The sequence below is a fragment of the Cavia porcellus genome, unplaced genomic scaffold, assembly GCF_034190915.1.
Source record: "Cavia porcellus strain 051 isolate PalLab524CR breed Dunkin Hartley unplaced genomic scaffold, mCavPor4.1 scaffold_30, whole genome shotgun sequence".
Taxonomy (NCBI): Eukaryota; Metazoa; Chordata; class Mammalia; order Rodentia; family Caviidae; genus Cavia; species Cavia porcellus.
The window spans coordinates 25,623,254-25,651,246 of record NW_026947513.1 but is presented as its reverse complement, the minus strand read 5'-3'; the positions used below and the strand labels follow the sequence as shown (position 1 = coordinate 25,651,246).

General features: G+C 34.6%; 1 protein-coding gene across 4 annotated transcripts in view; it reads left to right on the top strand.

Moving 5' to 3' along the window:
• The window catches only part of Gabra2 (gamma-aminobutyric acid type A receptor subunit alpha2), a 135,442-nt gene that overhangs the window by 97,636 nt on the left and 9,813 nt on the right, over nt 1–27,993 (top strand). For all 4 annotated transcript variants that reach the window (XM_063240738.1, XM_013154544.3, XM_003471643.5 and 1 more), the window contains one exon: nt 24,074–24,276. In XM_063240738.1, the coding sequence (XP_063096808.1) occupies nt 24,074–24,276 (203 nt within the window). The remainder of the gene's footprint in view (nt 1–24,073; nt 24,277–27,993) is intronic.

The following is a 27,993-nucleotide window of genomic DNA, read 5'->3' as shown; positions in this document are numbered from 1 at the left end:
TGGGACTGAAGTGATACTCCAAAATGAATCAAATGTATATATAAATATATGATAAATTAAAATAATGCATTATTTTTTCAATAAAGGATTTGGAGAAAATGAAATGAAATATTGAATGAAATATTGTCATATTGCCATTATTTTTTCAACCAAGGATATAAAGAAAATGAAATATTACCATAAATTAGATAGGTGTACATTTTAAAAGAGCTAATAGGAAATTCTTGGTGAAGCATAGAGGAGAGATAAATAGATGTATAGATGCTTAACTTTGTATCAACAAAAGATTAGTGTCAAGGCTGCCAGATTTAAGTATAAATACGTAAAAAAAGCTTTTAGAGATTGGCGATAATTTTGGCATATAAAATTAAAAATCAATACTACATTGAGCATACAAATATTATATAAATTAATTACAATATGGTTCTAAGGATCTAAATGTCACATCTGCATGTAAATTGAGGCTCTAGGGGAGTGACAGCACTCTGAATATAATCCCTACAGTTATCCTGTGTAAGGCTTGTGTAAATAGAATTGTGGTTAAATAACTCATATGTGAGTTGGGAATGACTAGAAGATCCCAATGCTAAGACCATCCTGGAGTGGGATTTGTAAGCTACCAGCCTCCTGGCTCTAAACCTCCATCTGACTGACCACTTTCCCCACGTGTGTGCACATCATCTGATATGCAGCAGTTACACAGGCTGTTTCTGCCCTCTCTAAATTCATCCCTTTAAATCGCAGTCAGATACATAGGCTCTTTCCCTGGTGAGAGATCATTAAGTCATCTCTGCCTCCCCTGGCCTAAGGCCTTAGGTAAGCCATCCAAGTAAAACAACGAAAAAATTCCTATGGTTAAGAAATTATTAAACTCTGGGAGATAGATGTCTAATTTTCAACTTTTAACATTTTTCTGGGGCTCCCACTGTGAATATCATAAGAAAATAGGACATACAAGAGTAGGCAGAGAAGCTGAAATTATGTGTATCCTTTGATATTAGAGACTTTCCTCCATTATGTGGGATTTTATCTATTCATCTTTAGTATATACTGCATTTATTTCATAGTCAGGAAGAACTAGCCTGATGTCTTTCAAAATGCCTGTCCTTGTGTTTTGCCATGATAGCATAGCTCCTTGGCGTTCCTCCGAGTCCTTATGCCCTGTTCATCCAACAGCAAGTACTTACAGACACTTATTTCTCAGCAATGTTCTAGCAGCTCTTGAAACATCCTTGAATAAAAAGGCAGAAACCACTGCATTCGTGGAAAGGTATTAGCTCTCAGTTGGCAAACAAGAGAACACTTGCACAATCTTTTAACCTGTTCTTTGGATGTCATGTTTTCAAGACTCTTGAGGGCATGTGATGCATTCACAATATACAAACCTCATTTTGTGACAGCTTATTCTATGAACTGTGGTTTGTAGTCCATAAGTTGCTTAATATTCCTCAGATCTTCATGTAAGTCAGAAATAAGTGTCAGTAACTTGCAAATTATTGTCCCTATATTTGAAGAGATAAGTGTCAGTAACTTGCAAATTATTTTGTCCCTATATTTGAAAGTAAATTGTTTCAGAGTTGGATGAGCATATCTGCATTCTGTCTTTGGATTTGTGTCTTAATTTATAATCAATAGATAACAGATTATTTTTCTATTAAAAATGAAAGCGAATAACACACATTAATTATGATGTTAAGTGTTGTATGAAAAATAACAGCATATTCGAACACTTCATTGGGTACAAATCTCGAGGCTTATGCTAGGACTCTAGCTGTATGTTTTATAAGTGGTGAAATAATAAAAATTCTGAAAGAACATTCTTAGACTGATCATTTTACTCCTTAATTCCATGTATTTTCTCTTCGTCAATTTGACTTTTAATATCATAGCACCCAATAAAGCAACTTGAATACAGGAAGGGCTTTTTCCTCTAAGTAGTGATTAAGGTTAGAATAGCAGCAGTGTGGGCGTTGGACATGCAATCTTTCCTCTTCTGTTTTGATATTCTTAGCTTTAGGTTGTGCTTCTTAGATTGTCAGTATTCCAGCCATGCCATTCCTGTTCTAAGAAACAGGAAGAGGTAGGTAAGAACAGAAAATTGCTTCCTTTCTATTTTCCATAAAATGGGTGTTCCCAAAGTCCCCCTCAACAATCTCTCTACATAACACATCACTGCACATGTGTACACACAATCATATTTATACATCTATGGAGCACTTAGTAGGATTCTTGCCAGCAGGTAAATGACATGTGAGTATTTGCTATTATTGTTGCTGTTTATTACCTGATACATGATACTGTTCCTGTTATGACACATATATAAAATGGTCAGACCTTCTTTTAATTTGAACAACAGTAATCACTTTACAAACTGGCCTATTTTAGTAGCTATGAACTCTGTGAACCTCTGGAGAGGACACATTTGGGCAGGAATCCAGCTTCTTTGACATTACACTGTCGGGACAGGAGGGACCGTTCTTTAGAATTACCCCAGAAAGGTTGGCCCTTTAGGCAAAAAAGGAGCCAGTCTCTGCATCTTAGCACACAGCCAGGTACAGACTGCAGTTAAAAACTTCCTTTTACAGCCCTTCTGTGGATTCCCATTACAAGCACCTAGTGTAACAAATGTTCTTTTCCAAATAGCAAATCAGGTAAAGATTTCCAAAAGGAAGAGTGGAAAAGAGACGTGAGATAGGTACCCTGCCCCATAAAAACCAGATTGTTGCCCTGCACTTAGCAGTACCACAGTTCTGAGCAGCCCCCTCAACACACTGGAGTGGCTGTGTGGGGTTTTCCCTTGCAACAGCTATCATAAATATCATAAATCCCTTTGTCTTCACATTGGTCTTCTCTGCCTCCTCTTTCTCATTCTACTTCAGTGAGACAATCCTGCTAAGGTGGTCTGGGGACACCTAGACTCCAGGTCCATTGGACATAATAATATCATCAGTGTTTAGTTTTGTCTGGAGATAATTTCAGATTCCCTGGCATTCTTTTAAGTGAAATATACCAGGGTGGGTTCAGTCTTAGTGAAAGTTTCTTTAATTGTAGTGAAATTCAGTTTAAGTCAAGTTGTCTCATATCTGTTCTAATAAGAACTTCATTCTTATTAATGATGAGCTTATGAAAGCACATCCAACTACCATGTTAGATATTCATCTCTTGCTGAAATTTCATAAATGGACCTCAACTAGGTTGAGGTGGTTAGACCTGGTGCACAGGCTCATCCATGTTACCAAGATCCTGGCCAGATACATTTTCAGTAGCACAGCTTGTGTCATAGACCATTCTTCAAGTCAGTGTGTGCTGTCATGTTGAGCCCACCTTGAAGGGGAAGAGGGGAACTCCACTAGATGGAAGGAGAGTCAGAGGCTTCTTTCAACATTCTTCATCTAACTGCTTCTGTACATTGCTAACAATTCCATCTGGCATTTCAATGCATCCTTTTCTGCCTTTGAGGAATACTATCATAGCAGTCCTCATCCTCTCTCTGTCATCAAGTGTTTTTGATACTTTGTCATTCTAGTAAAAATACAAATATAGCATTAACAAAATTAAACTCTGTTGACTCCACTGATGCCCTAGATAGGGGCTCATTTAGTAGTTCTCTTTTTAAGATTTATTTGAAAGAGTTTGTCTTTTTTCTTGCTCCCAATTTTTCTCCTCTGCCAATTGAACTCACTGTGTCAGACTTCTGCCTCTACTACTCCACCAAAACCACTTCTGCTATGGTGCTCCATATTGCTAAATCTGAAAACTAATTCTGAAACCACTTTACTTCACCTAACAGTGGCCTTTGATAGAGTACATCCCTTCCCTGGATGAGAAGAAATGTTCTGAAATTAGTTTCTTCATTTGGTTTTCTACAAAGCCAGACTCTCTTGATTTATCTTTCTGTGTATTCTTAGTATTGGTTATTATTTCCCAGACCTCTTAAATGTCAGATGCTTCTTTTGCTATTTATATTCTCTCTCTTGGTAATCACAGCCTGTATCATGATTTATCATTTATATGTGAGAATTACCAAATGTACAGCTCTCGTCCAGGCCTTTCCCCTGAACTCCACATACACACATCCAGCTGTCTTCTCTACGTCTTCACTTGGATGACTACACACAAACTCAGGATGCAGAGAAGAGATCTTTCAGTTCTTCTGTCCTCAAAACCTACTCCACTGTAGCTTTACTTATACTCTAACCTAGAATGAGCCACTGTCAAGCTTTTTTAATAGATTACTATGCGTCTTAGTCTGCTTGGCTTCCTGTTGCAAAAAAGTAACCTCAACATCAGAAATTTATTTTCCTGTAGTCTAAAATCTGGGAATCCATGATCAAGATTAAAAGAGTCAATTTCTGGTGAGGACTCTATTCCTGAAATTTATATGATCACCTTCTTGCTGTGTGTTCACATTGTGTCTCGTGTGCGTGTGTGTGTGTGTGTGTGTGTGTGTGTGTGTGTGTGTGTGTGTTCAGAAAAAAATAAGCTAATGTGTTTAATATAAAGACACTAATTTTTTTGGATCAGGGCTTTCATAACCTTAATTACTTCTGTAGAGGCTCCATCCCAAAAGACAGTCACATTAGGAGTTACAGTGCTTCAACAAATGAATCCTTTGTGGGTGCGGACACAAAAATTTAGTCCCAAACAATGCATTAGACTTTAAATACCTCTTGCCGCCACTTTGGTGCATTTCGCTAATATGACAGACAGAGCAGTCTTCTAAAAATGTAACTCAAATTTTGGCACATCTGTGCTCCAAACTATTTATTTTTTCACATCCAGGGAACAGCCAAAGGCCCATTAGAAATCAGCTAGATCTCATACACGATCTCACCAGATTCACCTTCTGTTGTTTTTCCCATCCCTCCTTCTCCCATGTCTTCACTGGCTGCCTTTTATCCTTGAGTATGCCAGACATTTAGATATTAGTGTTATCTCTTTCCTCATTCTGGCATCTCTTTCTTCAGATATCCATGTGGCTCACTTCTTTGCCTCACAGGACATTTCCCAGTTGTTATCTTCTCAAAGAGGTTTCCCTGGATACCTTTCTTAATACTGCAATCTGTTCCTTCTTTCTGTCTCTTCTGCTTCCCTGCATCTAATCCACATTTTCTCCATCACGTGTCATTTCTATGATGTTATAGAAAATATATAATAGTTTTTTTCTTCTCAAGTCGAGTTCAAATTTTAAGATGGCTTTTTCTTTGTGTCTTTTATTTAGAAACATAGGCCTTATAAGAGTATCTGCCACATAATATGTTCTCAATAAATATTAGCGTACGCTGGGTAAGTAAAAGTGATTTCAGTCCCTCCCATAACTAAAATCATCTGTAGATTATAGTATATTACATTTTCAACAGATAATCCCAGAATGAAATTTAAAGGGAATGCAGTCCACAAAGATCCTGTCACTCTGACACTGAAGTAGTTTTGAGGGCTCCCAAAACCACTTTCAGGGGAAAGGTTGGCTGTAGTAGTTTTGGGATGATTCAAACAAATTATGTTCACTGGGCACTTCATTTCTTTTATTATTATGTTAAATTTTCATAAAGTGTTTGCAATCTAGGTACTTCACAGGCACAGTTCAAAGTAGGGTTCCAGCTCCTGTGTGAGTTTATTGTGTCTGCTGATCTGACAGGAGGCGGCACTCAGGCAGGCATGGAGTGATGAGGAGCAACTGCATCTTCTGGTGACACTTGGCTTGCTTGCCCACGACTTACTTCCTGCTTCCTGCTCTGTGCACAAGTTCCTAACAGGCCACTGACTACTGGTCTCTGGCCTTTGGGATTGGGGACCTCTGTAGTATAAGACTACTTATATTTTCTATATCTGGCTACCTACTGAATATCACCAAATTGCATGGGGCATGAAGGGTGCTGATACCTGGGTAGCTAGCTCACTAGATAGATGAAGGAGGAGATTACCATAGGTATATATCTCATTCCATATAGTAAATATTTATGCATGTGTTCTATATCTATTTATGCTAACATCTTCCATTTATTGAGACAATTGGATGATTTGATAAAATGAGGACGCACATTCTTAAGTAAAAACTCTTGGCTGAGACTGAAGATGGTTCTGTCTAGATTTGCAATCTTTAGCTTACAGTGACTTTTACCGGCCAGTTGCTCACCTTACTTACTATTTAATTTCCTTCTCTAGTCCGTGTAGGCATGTAAAGTTTTAGCCATGGATTAAGACATCTGGAGATGAGAAAGAACATCACACAAATTCTGGGCAAAGCATGCAAGGTCAAAGACAGAAAAAAATGGGAAAGCCTTCAGTGCCAAAAGGTCAAGGGTAAAGAGTTGAGGTAATGTTAGGAGAAGACATAAATAGTTTTTTGTTTGTTTGTTTGTTTGTTTTTGTTTTTTTGGAAATTAGCAAGAAGGTAACAGTAGAAGAAGAATGCCCGTGTGGTAGTAGAATAAAAAAAACTAATGAGCAAAAGTCTGCACAAGGTAGAAATAATTTCAGCAAAACTCATTCCTGATGTCTGTCGTCCTGAAAGTATGGGCTCCAGAGCACTAACAGGAGGTGCACCTGGCAACCCAAATTGACTTTGGCACAAGGCAGCGCACGCTAATCAGATGCAACCTGCCAGCCCAGCAGCCACTCTTCTCCCTGTTGCTGTCAGAGCCTCGTCCCAGTCATCCCACCGCCAATTAGGGAAGTGACTGAAGCAAAGTACATTAATAAGCGGTGGCAGGGAAAATTAGACAGCCTTGCTAGGTCCAAGGTAGGCTGAGCAGTATTTTTAGGAATACAAGATGTGAGTAAAAAGCTGATTATAGTGAAAACATGGAGAGTGTTAAAGCATATTATATAGTTTTGTAAATGATACCTTAAAATTTTGAGCATTTGATAAGGACATATAAATATCACGTTAATATACTTATGATCACTTAAGACATACGAGCCACTCCTGTTTTTGTACTGAAATCTATGTTGTAACAACAAGGACAAAAACAAAAGATATTTATAGGGCCCGTCTATATAGCATATGCAGCATCAGGCATGTCAAATTTATTTAATTCTGAAAAAAATTCTGACTTTATTGTTCTTCTCTTTCTAGTACTTTTTACCAACCAAATTATTTTTCCTTATTTCCTTTTTTTTCCTTTAGAGACTGAAGTAGAAATATCTTGGCAAATTGCTTCATACATGGGCAATGTTTATATGTAAATCAGGTTTAGTAAATGTAGATCAAAATGTGAGCTAAATACTTAGATTTTAACTTTCCTGATTGACTGTTAGCTGTTGATAGCTGCTTATTGTGGTGTTTTCAGTACCTCGTCCTGTAACAGGTTACAACCACCTGATTATGGCGCAGCAAGTAGCCTAAGAAAAATGATTTCAAAGTCATATTTAGGATTTGTGAAGCAAAATTTATTTGACTATTCCAGTTCTTCTTAAGTATAGTTACTTATAATAGGATCGCCTTAGTCATTACAAACTTCAGTATATGCTAAGGTGAAGAAATTGATTTACTGTTTTTTATTACATTCTATAATCTTATGTCTCCAATGATATATTTTGTTGAAACTTATGTGAAAACTTCATAATCTTATATATAGAATATATGAGAAAGAAAGAGTGCTAGACTTTATTTTTCTTATTTTTTGTTTTAATTTGACATTTTGCAAATATAGTTTCTGTTTATTTCACTTAAATATTGAAATCAGAATGGAAAAAATAGTGACTATAATGTGATTGTGGAAGTAATATAGTTAGTTCTTCCACTTTAAATCATCATGAAGCAGTAAAATATTTACTTTCATTATAGCAAAATTTTGAACATATGTATTATTAGTATTTCAACACTTTAGAAAAGCAGTTTATTTTTGAATGTGTCCCAACATGCTCCACTATTTCAAAGAAATAATTTCCAGTTCATTGACTTTTTGTGATAAAAACTCGCTAACAATCACAAATAACATAGTATCTCTCCAGTTAACTCATCTAAGGGACTTATAAGAAGTCATCAAAACTATTAACATTTGAACAGTCACCCTGCATTTTGTAGCAATGCAATTTATAAGACTGAAATAGAAAAAAGATTTTATAACAATGGGAGTTTACACAGGATAGGATTCTTTATGGTATCCTGTTCTTTTACTATCTTGTTTCCACAGCAAATACATTCTTTTCAACTCATTAAATGGAAATATTACTGTGATACATAGAAGTACTCAGACAAGATTGACCTTCTAGAATAAAGAATCTGTCTTAATCACTCTCCTCATCACTGGGACAAAACACTCAATATCTACAATTTAAAGGAAGAGAAATTTATTTTAGTTTACAGTTGCAAAAGTTTCAGTCTATGTTCCGTTGGCTTAAACGCAGAAATGGTATAGTATAAGAGATGAGGAGAGGAAAGCTGCTCACCAAAAAAGTAGAGAGGGAAGTTAGGAGAGAGAGAGAGAGAGAGAGAGAGAGAGAGAGAGAGAGAGAGAGAGAGAGAGAGAGAGAATTTTCTAGATCATCTCTTTCTCAAACAGACCCCACCTCCTAACAGTAAGTCAGCTATGTGTTTCGATTGTTCAGTCACCTTTTAAAGACCTGCCCAAGAGCATATGAGACCTTTGGGGGCATTCTTTTTTTAAACCACACAAGGAACAGAGAGTTGATAGTTTATTCTTGCCACAGATTTGTCTTAAGGTATAATGACACTGCTGAATCATTTTGATAGCAACAAGCTATGGAATTATGCCTTATTATGAGGTCAAATCATATCGTTTTAGGAATATAGAAACAAAAGATGATGAGTTTAATGAGGCCAGAATTATAAGAATCTATTTGAAAAATATTTTGTACTTTATTTAAAGAGTGAAAGCAAATCTAGCCTTTTTGTGTTCTTAGGAACTGCAATGATTTTTTTTCTCATGGTGAGTAATGAATGACTAAAACAAAATTGCCCACAGCTTTCTTGGCATCCATGAAGCAGTGTAATCCCTAAATTGCCTTTGACTTTTCTTCAACTACCACTAGATGGGACTCTTGCATCCTAAGTTTGGAATCTTAGCATCTTTATTCACAACTTATGGGGAGGGGGCTAATAAACAGACAAAAATAAAAACAGGGAAGCTCTAGAACTCTTTAATACACAAGTTATGCATAGGGAATGCATATGTGTTATTCAGTATGTGAAAATTTGTAAATGCTATGGAGATTAGTCAGCTTTCTCATTGCTGAGACACAACACCAGCACCTGGATTTTAGAAGAAGAGAGTTTTACTTCTGCTAATGGCTTCAGTGAATTCAGTCCATTATCAGGGGGCTCCACGACAGAAAGATCATGTTGGGAGAGTGCAGTGGAGCGAAGCTGCTTAGTTCACAGCAGCAGGAAGCAGGCCTGCAGAAGAGTGCCAGAAAGAAACCTGAGGGCTCATACACAGTTCCCAAGGCCACACTCCACAGCCCACACAGACTACCCAACAGTGTGCCTTCCAAATGTTTTAGGTGTTTCTTAATCCAGTAATGTTAGTATATCAGCATTGATGTCACGAATGCATGTTTTAACTTATTTTAGAGATAAAGTGACTGAGTCTCAGAATGAAGAAAAAGAGGAGAAGATGCTGGAAATATGGATATGGATATAGATGCAGATACAGATATAGATAGATATATATTCTTCCAACAACCCAGCAAAGTATCATTTTTGTAAGGAAGGGCCTGAAACTTAGCAGCCTCACATATCTACTGTGGCAAAAGCAGAATCTAAACCCCTTCCTGATATTAGAGCTCATTTCTTTCTAGACATAAGCATTTCTCAAGCATTTTAAACTCTTTATTATATGGTAGAATTTTAAAATCTTAATAGTTCTTACTGTACCAGTCAAATCCAAGGGTTGAGACAATAATATTGAAAAATATATGATAGAACATATATGTGCCTTAAAAAGGAAATTCCATTTATTGGATAATTTAGTGCTAAGTAATGCAGAAGATATAGTCAGACTGCCCAGATTAAATTTCAACTTTAATATCTGCTAGCTGTGTGGTCTTAGGTAAAACGTTAAATTTCACTTAGCTTCAATATCCTTATCTGGACGTAAGGATTTAATACCTAATTTACCAAGTTATTATGATGATTATATAAATGATTATGTGAAAAGTTTTAAAATAGGAAATGGTGTATAGTAAATGCTCCTAGATGGTACTTTTATTAGTCTCCATGGAATAATGTAACAATATGAGAATAATTTGCAAAAGGCACCAGTTTACACAATTTTAAACACAATGCTGTGATTAAATCTCTAGTTTATAATATTCTTAAATCGTGTATCCCATCTTACAGAATCTTTAGGCATCATCCACTAAATTGGTGGATCCCACCAATAATGAGTACTTGAATTACCATCACTGGAATATGAGGCAGCATCTTTTAAAAGATCACAAACCCACAAGCTGCTCATCCCATGCAGGCATGAGACAGACACACAGAGTAAGGGATCACAGAGGCTAAGAAAGAAATAGTTCAAAATGAATTAATGACTAAAAAGGAGAAAGAAGTGGATGTTTCAGAGGAAGTTAGAGAAGTCTATAAGGTAAAAAGAATCTCATCAGGCTTTGTAAATTCGTGTTATGATAAAGGTCACCTTATGAACACAGGATGCATGATATCCAAAAGTAACGTAAGGTATATGGAGAACAAGAAGTTATTGACCTCTACATCTCAGACAAGGAATTGGTTTGTTTTTAAAGTGACTGCATACGAGTTCAGTTCATGTTCAGCCTTTTGTCACATGCTGATGTCACTGGCAAATATTGAGAAGGGATTTCAAGCAAGGAAGTAAATCAGGCAGGTCTTATGTTGAGGTGGACAATTTTGGTGAGTGTCACATAAAGTAGATTGAAATGGGAGAAGAATGGATACAGGATAAGAGACAGTGGACATCATCCAGATAAGAAGGCTTGAAATCAGGCAGTGCACTTTAGTGGAAAGCAAATTGTGTACCTCAGGATACTAGGGATAGAAAATATGTGGCACACATGGAGTCTGCGTGAACTACACACATGACAGAGTACTCCTGGGTTTCTGTTGAACGGACTACAGAAGGCAATGCTCTTTATTATAATTATGGAAATTGTGATAGGTTTCTATTTTAACTATACATTAAGTTGTAAACATTTTTAAATATGAGATTTCAATAAGACAATTTTTTGATATACTGCAAAAGGTATTCCTGGTTTCCTTGATTCTAACTTTAGCCTCTTCCAAAATTTTCTGTACATGGTAACAATAGGGATCTCTAAAACTCAAATCAAGTTACCCCTCTGCTGTATGAAATCTTTGGTGAGCTCTGCATCACAGGGCATTGATTAAGGCCTTTGTGTGGTTTAACAGACTCTCGTGGAATCTCCCTAACATTGCTTGTTGTAAACATCCTTTTGTGTTAAGCTGTGCACAATCTAGGCAAGTGTCTTAATTACACATTGAACACACTCCTTGGTTACTTCTAGTCCCTTTTATGAATTGTTTCCTCAAAAAAAAGACTTCTTTAAATCCAGTCTCTGCTAGATATCGCACAGGTAGTTTTACAGTGACATTTACTTTTTTGTCATATTTTATGTTATCTGTATAACTAGGTTGTCAGTTATCTCTATCTTCAAATAGGATTATTCTCTTTAAGAATATAATTCATGCTGACAAGGTGACTGGTATATAACAGGCTGCATGCATTTTTTTTTCTAATGATAGGATGTATATTTTATTACCTTTAATTTTATGTGGATATTGCTCTTTTATTAGTACATGTATGCACTAAACAATGATCATATTCATCAGGGAAAAAATATATATATATATATATTTCTTATTTTTTTCTTTTTTACCACTCCCATTCTTACACACTTCTGTAACTTTTGATTCTCTGCCCATTTACAAAAGCTCTATTTCCATTTTTCTTCAATATTTTCATTTCCTCTTCCATTATTTATTCTCCTCGTGTGAGAAAAATTTCTCTACTTTCTACAAATTTCTCTTGTTTTGCTTTTAATGAGTAAGTAAAAATCATATAAAAAGCTTGAAGATTTTTGTGGTGTTGCTGTGGAGACATTTAGATGCAAACACTTGGCTCCAGAGTTCATAAGATAGAACCTAGAATATACCCATCCTATGGGAGCAAGCTGGAAAAAGAAAATAATATTATTGAGTGAGAATGGCAAAATTAAGAGAACAGAGATATCCCTTGTAATCTATCAACAATTAAATGACTAGTGTGAAAAGGAATGAAAGAGGAGGGGTCAAAAGATAAAATATCCTTAGGATAATATAGTTCCAGAATTTCGATTTACAAAGGGCCAATCTGTTTGAAAGCAAGGGTGAAGAGCTATCTAGAAGCTGTATTTAACCTAGCAAAGATATTTGAATGCCTTTTGTAAGGACAGTGCATGTAGTATGCTATTTTTTTTAGGTTGTTTGAACTTTTGAGGGTAAATACAAAGCATTCTCATTTATTCTGTCCAAGTTTAATTTAATTGACACAACTAGTCCCTAAATAATCAATCTTCCAAAGAGAATTAGCTATCTTGTGTAAACTTAGAGAGTTGTAGAAGACTCAGTTCTATCTGCATGCGTCAAATCAAGAGTTTATTTAAAAAGATACAAGTGAAATATAGGAATACAATTTTAGTTTGCGTCTTAAGTCTCAAACATATGACCTTAAATTAAACACAGGTGCCCCTCCCCATTTTTCCCATTTGCTAGTATGGAGATAAATATTGGTTAGCTTTCTTGAACTTCAAGATCGTAAGCTGTACCTTACAAATGGCCAAAAAGTAAGAAAGAGAAAGCTGTGTCTGTCATACAAGGTCATCCTAAACTTGAATATCTCATACTACAAGTGATAAATGAGAAACAGGAAGGGAAATAAACCTTTCAGTGTATCCTAACTGCTCACCTGAGAGCATAGTCTTTATTCCTTAGTTTATTGTATTATGAGCACACAAGATGTTTCAGAACTCTTGCAGAATGACCATGGATTCAATTTCAGATCCTTTCTTAGTTGTTATTTTTTTTTTGCTAGACACTGAATTCTGTATAAAAAAGAATATTTATTTTCAAGCTTTCTGTGCTTAATCTCAAATGCATGCACATGTACAACCATATCCATTCATTATTATTTAAATATGGATAAAATATGTGCTCTTGCTACATATATTACATTCATTCTGTCTAAAATTACATTCAAATGGACTATGTTAGGCCTTACACTTACAATGCCAAACAACAAAGAGATGATTCCTACCATCAGCTAGGGTACAGGCTGTTTCAGGAAGTAAGCTATTAATTCAGGAGGTAAGAAACAATTACAACGTATTGTGATGCTATGTTATAGAAATATGTCATGTCCTGACTGATTACATAGGAAGAACTTATTCCAGACACTGAAATACTCTTTCATTCTCACAGCTTGAGGCTCTAGGATCCAGAATATCTGTGTGTATATCTTTAGATGCATGTTTATATTAGTAATGGTCAAGAATAAATTTTAGTCTGAAACAATGCCTTTTTACATTTGTTGATTAATAGTGTACATAGATATTAAATTAAGTTGTATAATATTACTGAATATGTTTTCTTCTTACTTTTAAGTAAGTAAATCTTGCTTCTAGTATGATTTTATTTGTGCCTATGGGGGAAACATTAAAAACACCCAGGCTAAACTCTTCAAGTGATTGATATTTCTAAAATATAATCAAGTCAGTTAGGGCTAAGTACTTTGGGGTATTAGGCAACCTGGCTGAATAAATCAGATGCATTTTAATTAAATCCTTCATTTGATTTCTTTAATTTTCCTTTTTATAGCATGTTACTAGGTAGTGGTATTATAATGAACTTCAGACATTGCAGTAGTATTCATTTCTATACACTTTCAAAGTCAGTTTTAAAGTCCTTTCACTTGAAAGGAACACAGTGATATTTGTTTATATGCAGTTCCAAAATGTTGCATACAGTATATTGATTCACTACTTTAATAAGCTATAACCTAGTTTTTCTGATTATTTGTCAAATCCAACTACCAAAATAAAATTTTTTTAAAATCCAGAAAAACGAAAATACTGAGTATCTGACTAATAGCATAGGGAGTTATTTTAAAATGCACACTTTAAAATTAAGGCCCTGGCCGGGGTTTAGCCCAGCATTGTAAGTGCTTGTCTGGAAAGCACAAGGTTGTCAGACACTTGGCCTGGGTCTTACCCCATCTAGTGTGCTAGCCTGACTGATTTATGTAAGGGAAGTAAGAGGAAGGAAACATACAGCTGTTAGGCTCATGCCTGCAAAGGACTATACTGGGAATGCGTTAGGTATATAAGGGAATAGGTAAATAAAAAGATACTTGTAAAGATGACAGCATGAGACCCAGGTCCACTGGAAGACTAAGATGCAAGAAGGAGACTATAAACACAGTCCTGCTCCCTTAACCTGCTACCACAGCATTCACTGTGCTCTAATTAGGTAACAGAAGCTTACAGTAGGAAAAAATGCAAGATACATATTCACAGGAATAATATGAACATGATATTTTAGAGGGAGAGGTAATGAGAATGTTAAAGAAAATGGATTCTTGCATTATGTGTAACTACAACAAGCATTAAACACAAATAACATTTAAGAAAAGTTCTAAAATTTAACATAAATCCTACATTACTTGTATATTTATATCAGTTCCTCTTACTCAAATGAATAGTATCAACTTATAATAAAAACTAAAACACATAACAAAAGGAGATATAAAAACATATTCAGAAGAGATGGAGGATATATGTGTTGGAATTATCAAACAAGGAATTTAAAATATGATTAATCATAATGACATCAGTGATTTAACAGAAAATAAAACAACATGCATTAGATGTATAATGCTGGTAGAAAGATACACACTAAGAAATAATCCAAATGAATTATAGAAACAAATAATGCAATAACAGAAATAGAGAGTGCATTTAATGGGCTCATACATAAGTGCAGCACCGCTAAGGAAAGAGTAAACTTCTATTTAAGTCATAATAAACTTCTCAAATTGAAATTCAAGTGGAAAAAATAGCAACTGAACAAAGGAAAACAATCCATGAACTGTGGTACAATTGCAACAGATATAACATGTTTATGGTTGAAACATCAGAAAGAGAAGAAAGTAGGCATAAAGCCAAAAATATATTTGGGACAACAATGACTGTAAACTCGCCAAATATTAATGACAGATACCAAACTACAGATAAAGAAGGCTCAGAGAATACAAAGAAGGCTGTATTTTAAACAAATGGCAGTACCACCACCAACAAAACCTCCCCACATTTACTCATAGACTGACAATGCAATAAACTAAGGCAGAGAAAATCTTGGGAGGGAGGAACTAGAGGAAAAAAAAAAGCAAAAAGACTTACTAGATACCCAAAAGTCATATTTTAAGCCAAAAATAATCAAGTCTTGTTGCTGTCCTGTTTAACCCTGTATTGACCAGTTATTGAATTTGAAATCACCTTTTTTGCCTTCATAACCAAATAGGTCTTCAATACTGTATCCCTCCTTCGTTTACATCACGTCTCCTTTTTAAATCTCAATTTTCTGACATCCAACCTTTTTCCTGTTTCTTCCAATTCTCCTTAAACCCGGGGTTATGCTTATACTATTTTCTGCGCCATCATGATTTCTGCTTCTCTGTTGAACCCTTTAACTGTTCCCCTTATTTCTTAATGGATATCTTACCCAGTCTTACAGTCTAAGTAGATTATCACATGAAGGTTTTACAGATATTGCCTAATTGCAATGTTAAGTAATTTTTCATTCTTTCTTTTTACTCTCTCTTAGAAAATGTATCTGTCTTTGCTCATATTCTGTTTACATTGCCATCATACTAAGCACAGAGTACTATGATATGCAGATTTGCTTCACAAAAATAAAGCACAGGTTTCCTGCAATTATATTAATAAACGTTCATACATTATTGATTATTGTTGGAGTGTCATACAGTATTATTTATTATTTCAAAAACTGTATCATGAGCTCCTATCTTCTATTAAGCAACTTTTTGATTTTGGAGAGAAAACATATAGGCTCTAATTAATGTGGCTTATTGGAGTATACAACTGGGAAAGCCAATAGACAATTTGAAAAAGACCAGACATGATAGGGGTATGTGAGAGAAAGTTGTGAATGCCCCCAGAGAAAAAGCCCCACAAACTATACAACCTGAGCTGTGTATGTGGCAAAGGGAAAAGTATATGTACTCCCAAAGGCAGAAATCCTTCTGTTATGTTCATTGATTGTGTGCCATATAGTGCCTGTAAAACTGATACTCAGCAGACAATAAATAATAATTTATTAAACGAAGGAATAGAAGAAAGAAATGTCTGAAAAGCTATCTACAGTGTGCGTGCCACAACTGAGCAAAGGAGAAATTGTTCTTTTTGCTTATGTGAGTTATGTCATGGATTCAGTGTATGTAACACTCATATCAACTTCCAAATCCTTTTCCTACAGAAGTCTTTTTCGCAGTGAAAGATTCGACAATGTAATGATGTATGTGTTGGAATGAATGACAGAGGACAAATTCCAGTTAAAGCAAACACAATGCATGGTTACGCAGGCTGACAAAATATTTATGTCTCTGCGTTTCAACCTGAAATATGAAAATGTCATCATTTACATTGTGGAATCAAAGGCTCCTGTTGCGCAATCGGTTAGCACACAGTACTTATGCATTGTGGAATCTTTCACTGAGTAAAGAATCCTGAAAGAAAAGGATTTGGGAAGAGGAAGTGTGAGTTTGAGATATACTAAATCCATGCCACAACTCTAAAAACAGTTTCTCATCACCTCAACAGTGTTGCCCACACTGTACATAGCCTTTTAGACATTTTTTCCAGATCACAATTTTTCTATGTTGTCACATATTTTAAATTAGTAGAACACTGGCTAACTAGTCTCATGATAACGATTGGTATCAAAATTATTCTTTACATATAGAAGTTTCAAAGCTTCTATTATTCAGATTTAGGATACTTAGAAGGCAAAATTTCAACCTTTTATCATGCACGTAGACCTATAAAATTGTTTGTTTGTTTGTTAAGAGTTGAGTATTGATCTGTCAGTTGTGCTGAAAAGAAAACTTAGAGGACAAGTACAGGGTGTCTTTGGTTCCTGCCATTTCTAGCTGTAACCAGCAGGTGGTATCAAACAATCTTACATTCGCTGTATTGCAGTTTTGTGTATGATTTCTGGAGCTTGTCTTTGCTAACTTATACTCCATGCTTCAGTTCCTGCACTGACACATGGCATTTGGTAGAGCAAAGGTATGCAAGAGAATTTCATTCTGTCTTTTTTTACACTTATTTAGTTTGCTTTTAGCTTTGCATTTTTGCTCACTTACTGAAGTATTTCTTTTTTAACAAAGAGGCACAGCTTTCTAGTGATAAGCCTTTTGTTCCTAATAACAATGCTATTAGGAAGCACTGCTTAATCTCTGCTTTACAAATAAAAAACTGGCTGCAAAAAGAGGCCAGGACAATCCCTTGAGATCACTAAACCAGAACTTAGACACCTGGGCCTGACGCCCACAGTGTCAGTCCCAAGCTGACATCATCCCTCCTCACCTTGATTCAGTGTGTGGTTCAACATGACACTCTGGCTTCCTAAACACCATTTACTCAAATAGGATTTGAAATATCAATTAATTAGATAAGGTTGTTGGCATCTACCCCTCGTAATGGTATTATATAAAATTAAGCCATAGTATAAAAAATCCATATGTTAGATATTGACCGTGCAGGGGGGACTGATCAGCACTTTTAGGTACCTGCCTCATTATTTAATGAGAAGAACCAAGCCGCCCAGAGACCTGGTGCTGGTCACATGGAAGCACTGAGGGAAGAAACTGCCTGCTAAAGACGTGTTAAATGAACAATCATCTGCCATGTGATGCAGAGAAAACTGTCAGTGTGGGAAGGCAGCGCTGGAAGGTTTCTGAGCTTGCCGGATAAGTAAAGTGCACACCTGTGAATCGATGCTGAGATCTTTTTGAGTGCACTGTAATGAGACTGAACTAGTAGGCAAAAGAGCTGGCAAATAAGAATTTTATTCTTTTATTGAAATGAAATAAAAGGAAAGATGGATACAGGGTAGGGCAAAGGGACCTAGTGATAAATTTAGCAATGCCGTTCTCAATTTTCCAGAATCAGGGGAAAGAAAACAAAATTTAGATATGGGGAATATTTGAATATGATGAAAAATAGCCTCATACTAGATTCATGTCGAAATTGCCAAACCCTCATTTCTGCTTGAATAAATAGACCTTGGTCTAAATTTAAGCTACAAATATAGATTGTGAAACATAACTCAATTTATGATTTTCTGACACGAACTTGTATTTTATTAAAGGGTATTTAAACATTAAAAAAATAATCAACACTATTGCAGCCATGAATTCACACTTAAATTGGAAATGATAAGTGCTGTCATATATACCTTTATAAATTAAAATTTTGTTTTTCTTACCACAAAATTAAAATAGGCTCACTGCAAATAAAAATGGAAAAAAAAAAGTCTTTTTAGTATTAATTCCTATAGGTGGCTAGTGTTACCCTCTCAGATTGCATCCTGAGAGAATTATATATTTTTATTTTTCTGGTATTTTTGTTTCAAAATACTACAAAATATAAAACAATAAAACTTAGCCACAATACATTTTTAACTTTTTTCAGGGGTAGGGGGGGAATGTACTGGAGATCAAACTTACAACCTCGTGATTGGCAGGCAGGTGTTTATACCACTGAGCTAAATCCTCGGCCCTTTAATTTTCACATACAATTGTGATACTATATTCCTACTCAACTGGTAACTTGTTGAATGTCCTAGTTTTATAAACTAAATTATTTCATATACACATGTATTGGTATACAAATCCAAGTATATATATTCTCATTAAAACCTGAATTAGGAAACATTTTCTTAACAATTTTTAAACAGTAGACCTACTTTTGTTCATGTATAGCTCTGCTTTTCCTTGTCATATTCTTAATATAGGTAATCTAATAAATTTTCTACCTTCTTATCAATGAATATTACAGTTTGACACTCTTTTTACTTTGTACAGTGTATAGTGTTCATATAAAGAGCCTTGTGTATTATTTCAGAAAGGTAGATTTCTGAGAATGTTGTAGTGAAGTGAAAATGAGCAGATGATACTCATGTGTTTACAGTGGGTCAGGTTTCTAAGGGTGCTACAAGTTTCAGCTCTGAAATAAATACTTTTGTTTCTATTCTTTAGATGAGAAATAATGGAAAACAGTCATGTAGCCTGACCGAAATCATAATGGCATTCAAGCTTAGGCAATCTGAATGTGGGACCACTGGGGACTTAGCCACGCCATAACTCAGTGTTCCACATGCTTCCATTCTATCCAGAAGTAGAAATGCTGCGTCTGATACCCATCCTAAACGTTAGGAAAAGCACTGTCAGAAAAAATGGTGGAGTGTAGAATTCTGAAATCCCAACCTTTCATAAAAATCTTATACAAACTGGCAAAAACCGTTGAGTTAACTTTTTAGAACTTTAGACAACAGTTTACAGCAACACTGGGTGCATATTCAAAAACAGTGGCTGAATCTTGCCAAGAAAAATAAGCTGGGAGTGGGATAAAATATACCCTGGTCTCGTATCTCATCCCCTGCTAACTGGTAGCCATGGAGATAGCAATAACAGCCTGTTGTCTTGGTATCAGAATAAAGAGAAACAGTTTTCATTCAAAACACCATTGCTTGATCTGTACAGTGGCTCCATGGAAGACCCTCTAAAAAGGCTTGTGTTTATTTTGACTTATTCAGAATTCCCGCGCCATGAAAGTCAGAACCTGGGGAGCATTGAATGGAGGTATTTATACAAAATGTTGAAGCGTGTTCTGCCCTAGGCAGTGGCTATTTGTGGCAAGCAATGGACTATCAAATCATTGAAAGGAAAGGCTAGGGAATGAGTTGCACCTAAAAAATTTTCAAAGCACTGATCTGACCTTACTCTATTGTCTACAAGTCTACAATTGTCCCTGTGGTTATGCACAGGAAACACTTACAGTTCTCAGCTCTAGGTGATCTTGAGTGTGAATACTGATTTTAAACTGCTTGGGTAAATGCTGAAATCTTATCCCAAATTGCACATGGAGCTACTTGGCAAGGATTAGACTTGTTTAGTTTCATGTATCACTATAGCGCTAACAGCACAGAGTGTCAGTGGCTGCAAACTACAAACACAAACTTATAGAATCAATTAGCTCAAATGGAGAGCTCAAAGCAACAAAGACACAGGTAAGTTGAAAATAAAACACTGGAAAAATATTCCATACCATCAATGACCAAAAGAGAGCTAGAATATCTTCATCATAACATAAAATATTGTAAAATACTATAGGAGGGGTAAAGAAAGAATTACATTATGATAGAAAAGTCAATTTGTTAAGTATATAAAATTATAAACACATTTGTACCTAATAAAGAAGCATCAAAATACATGAATCTAAACTGACAAAAATAAGATAAAACATTAATAATCCAATAATATTAGATAAAGAGTTCAACGTCCCTCTTTCAACAATAGAACTAGACAAATCAGCAAGACTCGGAAAACTTAAACAGAGTGTAAAACACTAACAAAAACTAACACACTCCACCAACAAAGGCAGAATACACATTCTTCTCAAGTGTACATGGAACATTCTCCAGAAAGACAAAGGTTTAGGCCACAAAATAAGTCTCAATGACTTAAATACTTAAGTACCAAAAGATGTGTTCTTGAACCAAAATATGAGATTAGAAAGTAGTAAAAGGAAAAAAAATTTGAAAATCTTCAAATATTTAGAAATTAAAAAGAACTTCTAAATAGCTATAATTTGAGTAATGAATCACAAGGGAGATTAGTAAACCGAAGTGTTACATGCTTCACTAACATCACATGCTGCTCAATAAATATGTATATTTTCATGTGCTAATTTGAAAAAAGAAAAAAACAGGGAAAAATTTAAGATTAAATTCAAGAAACTATGTTTTAAGATAAAGAAAAACAAGAAAATACTTTAAGATAAAAGATTTTAAAGTAAACCAAATGCATTACATTGGCAGGAAGATTGTCTACATGCTGTCCATGTGCTGAGATTTTGTAAGAGATTAAGATTAAGAGTGTCTGACTATTTAATCTAGGAGAGGAAATTTCAAGACTCCCTAACATGCAGGCTGCGGCATGACTATTGCTGGCTTCTTTAGAAAGACTGATAGTGAGAATTAAGGGCAAAGAGAGAACGCCATGGAAATCAGGAAAGAAAGAAAAAAGTAGAGGTATATAAAGTGGAAAAGTAATAATCTCTTTGCAGATGATGTGATTTTATGTATAGAAATCCCCTTATTAAAGTGCATGAAAATTGAGATGATAAAGAGTATCAGCAAATTGCCAGATATAAAGTGAATGCAAAAAAATATACTTTGGACATCACCAAACTACAGTTGGAGAAGAATTTTTTACTTCATATTATCATGCAAACAAAAATGCCTATACGTAAATTCAATTTAGGAGATAAAGAAAAAACCCTTGTAGACACTGAAAACAACAGAATGATGCTGAATGAAACAAAAAGTCTGTAAATAAATGGAAGGATATCCCATATTTAAAGATCAAAACACTTAATACATTTAAGATAGCTGCATCACTCAAAACAATCTGCAGATTCAGTTTCAATATAAAACATAATTTCCAGTTTTTTTAAGTTTGTGCAATCTAGTCATGAAATTGTGTAGAAATGTCAGGAACTGAGAACAGCCAAATCAATCTTGGAAAAGAATAACAGTGTTAAAGAATAAGAAAAGATTCAATCATACTGACTTTGAAACTTAACTAAAGCTACAATTATCAAAAAAATATAAAGCTACAATTATCAAAAAAAGAGCAAAACTTGTGTAAAGGTAGATATTTAGATCAATGGCATCAAATTTAGTTTCCAGAAATAAACCTAGATAAGTATAGCCAAATGGACTTCAACAAAGATTCTAAAATCAGTTAGTGGATAATAAAACTTTTCAATCAATTGTGCTGGAACACCTGGCTATCCACAAGCAAAAGAATAACTTCAGACCTCTGCCTCAACACTGCATGCAAAAATTAACTCCAAGTGTACCAAGTACTAAATGTAAGAGATTTTGGATAAGGCATCCGTTTCTTGTCTAATATTCCAATTTGTAATTATTCAAAGAGGAAGTTTAGTGCCAGGTTATAGCTCAGTGATACAGTACTGGCCTGGCAAGCACAAGGTCATAAGTTCTAATCCTTATACAAAAAAAAGCAAAACAAACCAAAACAAACAACAATGAAAACAAAACAAAACAAACAAAAAAAGAGGAAGTCCAGTGTCTCACATTGTCAATATCAGGACAGTACCAGTCTTTCAAAGTTTTGTTGATATTTTGATCATGAGAGTGATTTCTTCAAACAATTCACTGAGCCAAGGGATTTAGCTCAGCAACACCAGCAAGCATGCGGTCATGTTTGGTCTCTGATAACCACCCCCCCAAAAAAAATAAATATTGCTTTTTGTTTCCTAGCAGCAAGTGAAATTAAGAACTTTATTTCTTACACTAAGTTATCATTTTTGTTTCTTAAACCATATATATATTTACCTATGAACACATTTATATATAGGTATACATGTCATATTCTACTTATTCTGTAGAATCATTATAAATACTAGGCTAACATTTTTCGTATTGTTTCCTACAAACCCAATTTATTTGTTTGTGTTATTTAATAATGCTTCAGCAGTAAGTGAACCAGATTTTTTCTACCTTATGTTTGTACTACCATCAGATTCTAAATACTTTCATTCATACTCAAATAGAACTGTAATTATTTTGAATTACTAATTCTGTTTTAGATAAGAAAAAAGATGCTTTTTACTAAGGAAAAGTGAAAACTGGAGCACCAAAACCTCCATGATATAAATGAACATTCTTTAACAATTTCATTGTTTAATGCATCTGCCATATCCATAATTAAGCTTTTATTACAACTTTAATAAAACATGTGATTGTAGTCATGAGGGGTGGTGATAGTGTAATTTACTCCCTGAGTTAGGGACTTCTTGTTTCTTAAGACTTGTGATATTCAGGCTGAGGATATAGTTGCAAGCATGAGTTTGTGCATTTGATTCCCAGTACCAGAGAGAGAGAGAGAGAGAGAGAGAGAGAGAGAGAGAGAGAGAGAGAGAGAGACAGAGACAGAGACAGAGACAAGAAAAGCTAGATTATTTCTAATTGTAAATCATAGGTTGATATTTTAAAAGTTTTGTTTGGGGGCCAGGGGTTTGGCTCAGTGGTGTAAGTGCCTCCTTGGCAAACGTGAGATTGTGAGTTCGAGCCCCGGCACAAAAAGTTTTGTGTGTAATGGATTTCTTTAATTCTTACAGATTCCCAGCCGCATTATGAAAAAAATGCTCTCATGGGGCTGAACAACACAGAGTTACATAGCCACACTTAATTAAGAAATTCTTAATCACAGTTCCACTGTGATTTCTGGTGTGGATGGATGGCTCATTGCTTAGTATGACACAAGCAAATGATGAACAAATTAACATAAGATTTTGTGTAAAATTTTAAAAGTTAATATTATTGAACAATGAGTCAATTTAAAGTGCTTTTCCTCATAAGTAATTCTACTTCAGATTCACCAGTCTTTTAAACCTCAACAATACTTAAATAGAGAAGTGATTCATACAGAATAAAAATTGAAAACCGAAGGCATTTCCGGAGTCATTACTTAAAGAAATATGATAACAAGTTATAGCAATTAACTTTGCACTGTCTCCTTCCATTTTTTAAGTGAATGGAGCACTGAAAGCAGCTTTGAATGAAGAGAGGAAGGACGTGGGAAGGGAGAGAGGGAGGGACATAAAGGGAGCTACAGAGGAAGGGAAGGAAGTGAAAAGGTGAGAGAACAAAGAAAGGAAAAGAGAAGAAAAAAGGGAATAGCTACCTTTATTTCTGTCCTGTGGCATCTGTTGATGTTCGAATTTCTTTTCTTTTTTTCAGGAGTAACCACGGTTCTAACAATGACAACTCTAAGCATCAGTGCTCGGAATTCTCTCCCTAAAGTGGCTTATGCCACTGCCATGGATTGGTTTATTGCTGTTTGTTATGCATTTGTGTTCTCTGCCCTAATTGAATTTGCAACTGTTAATTACTTCACCAAAAGAGGATGGGCGTGGGATGGGAAAAGTGTAGTGAATGACAAGGTGAGTGAAAATGCCCTTCTCATCTTAGTTAATGAAATCCCTGGGACCTCCAACTTACAGAATACGTGTTGCTAAAGTCTGACGTCATGAAAATGCATATAGATGTATAGGAGCAAGTGTTCTGTTAGTTTTTTAAAGTGTGTTCTTTCTTGAAATCCCTTAGGAGTGATTATAGTAGCAATACTTGCTGAAGCCACTTTTCAGTGTCTGTTGTGCTTCATGTGATCACTCAAATAGTGTCTTTTGTTTTAAAGAGGGAAAAACAAAACAAAACAAGAAAAACAAGAAACAAAAGCAACAAATAAACAAGGATAACAAAAAAATCCCCAAACAATGACAAAGTGGTAGGAACTTAACACAGGTTGTTAATTTTGCATAGTTATCTTCAAAAGAGTTACTCAGATTACCACTATAGATATGCAGAATTGATCTAATCCTATGTTAGCTGTTTTTTCCAAGAACTAATAGAATTAGTAGTACAATCATCTTAGCTATCTTAAATGTATATCTTTTTTCTTTCCCCTTCTTTCTTTTCTTCTTTTCCTATCTGAGTTATTTTTCTCTTTTGAGCAGTTTCTTACCCTTTCACAAAATTTATTGAAGATTTTGGATTTTATATTCTCTTTCAGTTTCTTATACCAGGGAGACAATACTGTATTTACACATGCAAGTTTGATTTATTTCACTTATGGGTATGGTCTCAAGTTGCATCCATTTACCTACAAAAGCCTCAATGTGATCTTTTTTTATAGCTGAATAGTACTCCCCCAAGTAGTTTTTACAGTAACCTTATCACTAGGACTACTTCTTACTCTCAATTTTTACTGATGAAGAATCTGAAGCTGAGTAAAGTTATTTACAAGCTCAAGTTCACTGTTATTAACTTTATATTCTTAAACTACCAGACTGCATTATGATAGATTGTGAAAAGAAACTGGGCATTGTCTCCACTTATTACATAATACCATGCTCCATCTATTGTTGAGTACTCTTCACCTGGCCCTGCTCCTGCTGCTTGTTTGTAAAAGCCCAGATTGCATTTTCATATGCAATAAATATATAGGTACTAGCATACCTAGGAATTTTAAATTGTTCAAGTAGTATGAATAGAAAAGTGAATAAAAATTTTGATGTCCATTGTAAGAGTTCAAGTCCTGAACCTGGTGAGAACTTTGCCCATTGACATAGCAGTAGTCTTATGCTTTTTCTGCAAATCAGTGTCTTCCTTAGCAGAAAACTTTGGATATATCAAAATGAGATCCACAATATTCTTAATCATAATGCAGACTTCTGCTTAGAGACACCATCTTACAACTTTCCTACTTAATTTTTATTACATTAAGAGTAACTTGTTGATATGATTTTTCTTGTTTATATGTAACTGTTCACTTCTATGATCATGTTGCAGTTTAACCACAAAACAGTGAATATTATATTTTGAAGATCTCCTCTCTTTCCTTAATTGCACAAACTATAGAAAGTTTAAAGAAAGGGATGGTGTATTTCATTTTTAAATTATGTCTCACCTAAGACAACAAATAAATACCAGAAAGAATCTGATCAGTGCTTAATTTCTATTTAACTATTTAGCTATTTCCATGACATTGTATGACTGATTTATGTTTTTAATTTCCCATTTAGTGTACAAATTTTTGTTTTATCTATGCAGTTATTTTTAAGCTATAATGGTTATCCACATATTTTATACTATTTTGAATATGTAACAATTGATAACTTAAACTGTTTTTTGGTGTAAATGTTCATATAAAAGTCTTTTTGATATATAATTTTCAGGGCTAGGTGGCACCAATTACACATTGTCATTGTGACTCGGGCTATTGAATGATATGCTATTTCAACCCTTGAATTTGACAAAGATATCTATAAATGCAAAAAATCAAATTTTTAATAATGTGTGTTAAGAGCAAGAACTTTGTACTGACAAATACTGTATTTAATTTTTTCCAAGAGTGAAATCATAAGTTGCTAAAGTAAATCCATGTCGAAGACAATGATGCTCCATTCTAATTTTTAGGACAGCACCTAACATTGTTTAGGGTATTTTAGTTCCACTGTAGAGCTAAATAAAACATTGTATCAGTAATGATACCCATTCCCCTTAACTTTTCTGTAGCTAATGTCGCTGAGCACATAGCTTAGAATAAACATTCTTAAAATAAAAGATCTGTAGAACTAAAAGGAAATATAAGAAAGTGCCATAAAGTAGCCTATCAGCTTAAAGGATATTTCAGTGACACCTGCTACTTATAATTATTTTTTCTTGGGTTTAGTAAAAAATAATAATTTTCTTGAAATATAGAATTTTTGTTGATGGGGCTTTTCTGTGTCCTTTTATACCATTCTGTCTATAACAAATCCTTTCTTTTGAAGCTAATACAATCTAGATGCAGTTGAGTTTTCGGCCAATACAGAATACATGACATTTGTTTAAAAACTCATAAAATGTCATTTATTTGTATAGTAAGAATAATTACTCAGAGATGCATATTGATATTGTATATTTAGAAATAAGTATTCAACATATTGTAGGTGGATTCCACAGTTTACAGTTTATCTGCAGATTGTACTTTGATGATATTTAAAGTTAATTTTTACAAATAAATTTCAAAATCCATTCATTTGTGTTCAAACTACTTTTGAGTCCTAGATTAAAAGAAAAGTTTACTTTTTGTTCTGACCTGGGACAGAGACTTATTGTAAATTTAGTCTCAGTTGTGAAATTGGACAACAGAATTAGTATTCTAAAAATGTAGTGCTGGATCGAATGACTCAATTCCAAGTTTTTAATACCCTTCCACACAAAAAAAAAACTGTCTATACAACCCGTGAGTACTTCTGGAACCTTCCTTCATTCCCAGTGTTCTTTCCTAGCCCAAGGCTATCTCTTCCACCCTCGCTTAAAATTCTTTTCTTCTCTTACTTTCATAAAAATTATTCTATCAAATACTATTTTCTTCTCTTATATCTTCAAAGCCATCTTTTCCTTTTAAACTGTCTCCTTCTTTTTAACCTGTACAGATTCTTAATATTCTTAATTGGCCAAAAAGCAAAATTACTTTCCAGATCCTACATCGTTTCCTTCTGCCATCATCAGGTTTTATCTCTTTTTCTCCATTTAACCAATTGAAAAGAATTGTTTAAAGTGTTATCTTCTCACTTTAAGTTCAATTTTCAGCTTATTGTTGAATTTTCTTTCCTTTTACTGTCCTGTAATTGACGTGAACCAATAACCTTCATGTTTTAAGACCAGATAATGATTTTCCATTTTTCTTAAAGAATTTTCACTGAAACTTTTAGCTGTTATGCTCCTTAATTTAACATTAAGATCAGCCACTTTTTCTCTTTTCTTTGAATCAGGCCCCAACAACTTCCTCCTCTCCCATCCTAACAGGTGCTAAGATTCTTTCTATGCTTGAGATTCTTTTCCAGAGTTCCGAATTGATTCTGTTTCTCTAGCATTATGCTCATATTTTTCCAGAGACAGTCATTTCATTTTTCCTTAATGCTGTTTTTGTTTTTGTTTCACTCTGTGGTTTTCAATTTATATGGCTTACTGACAGTATTTGCAAGAAAATCTACAACACTAAACACAGGGTCCATCATTTGCCGTCCAGAATATAGCTACTCATTCTCAACTCAAATATCATGTCTTTGGAAAATTTCTGAATACCAGATACCTCAAAATAATTAAATCTC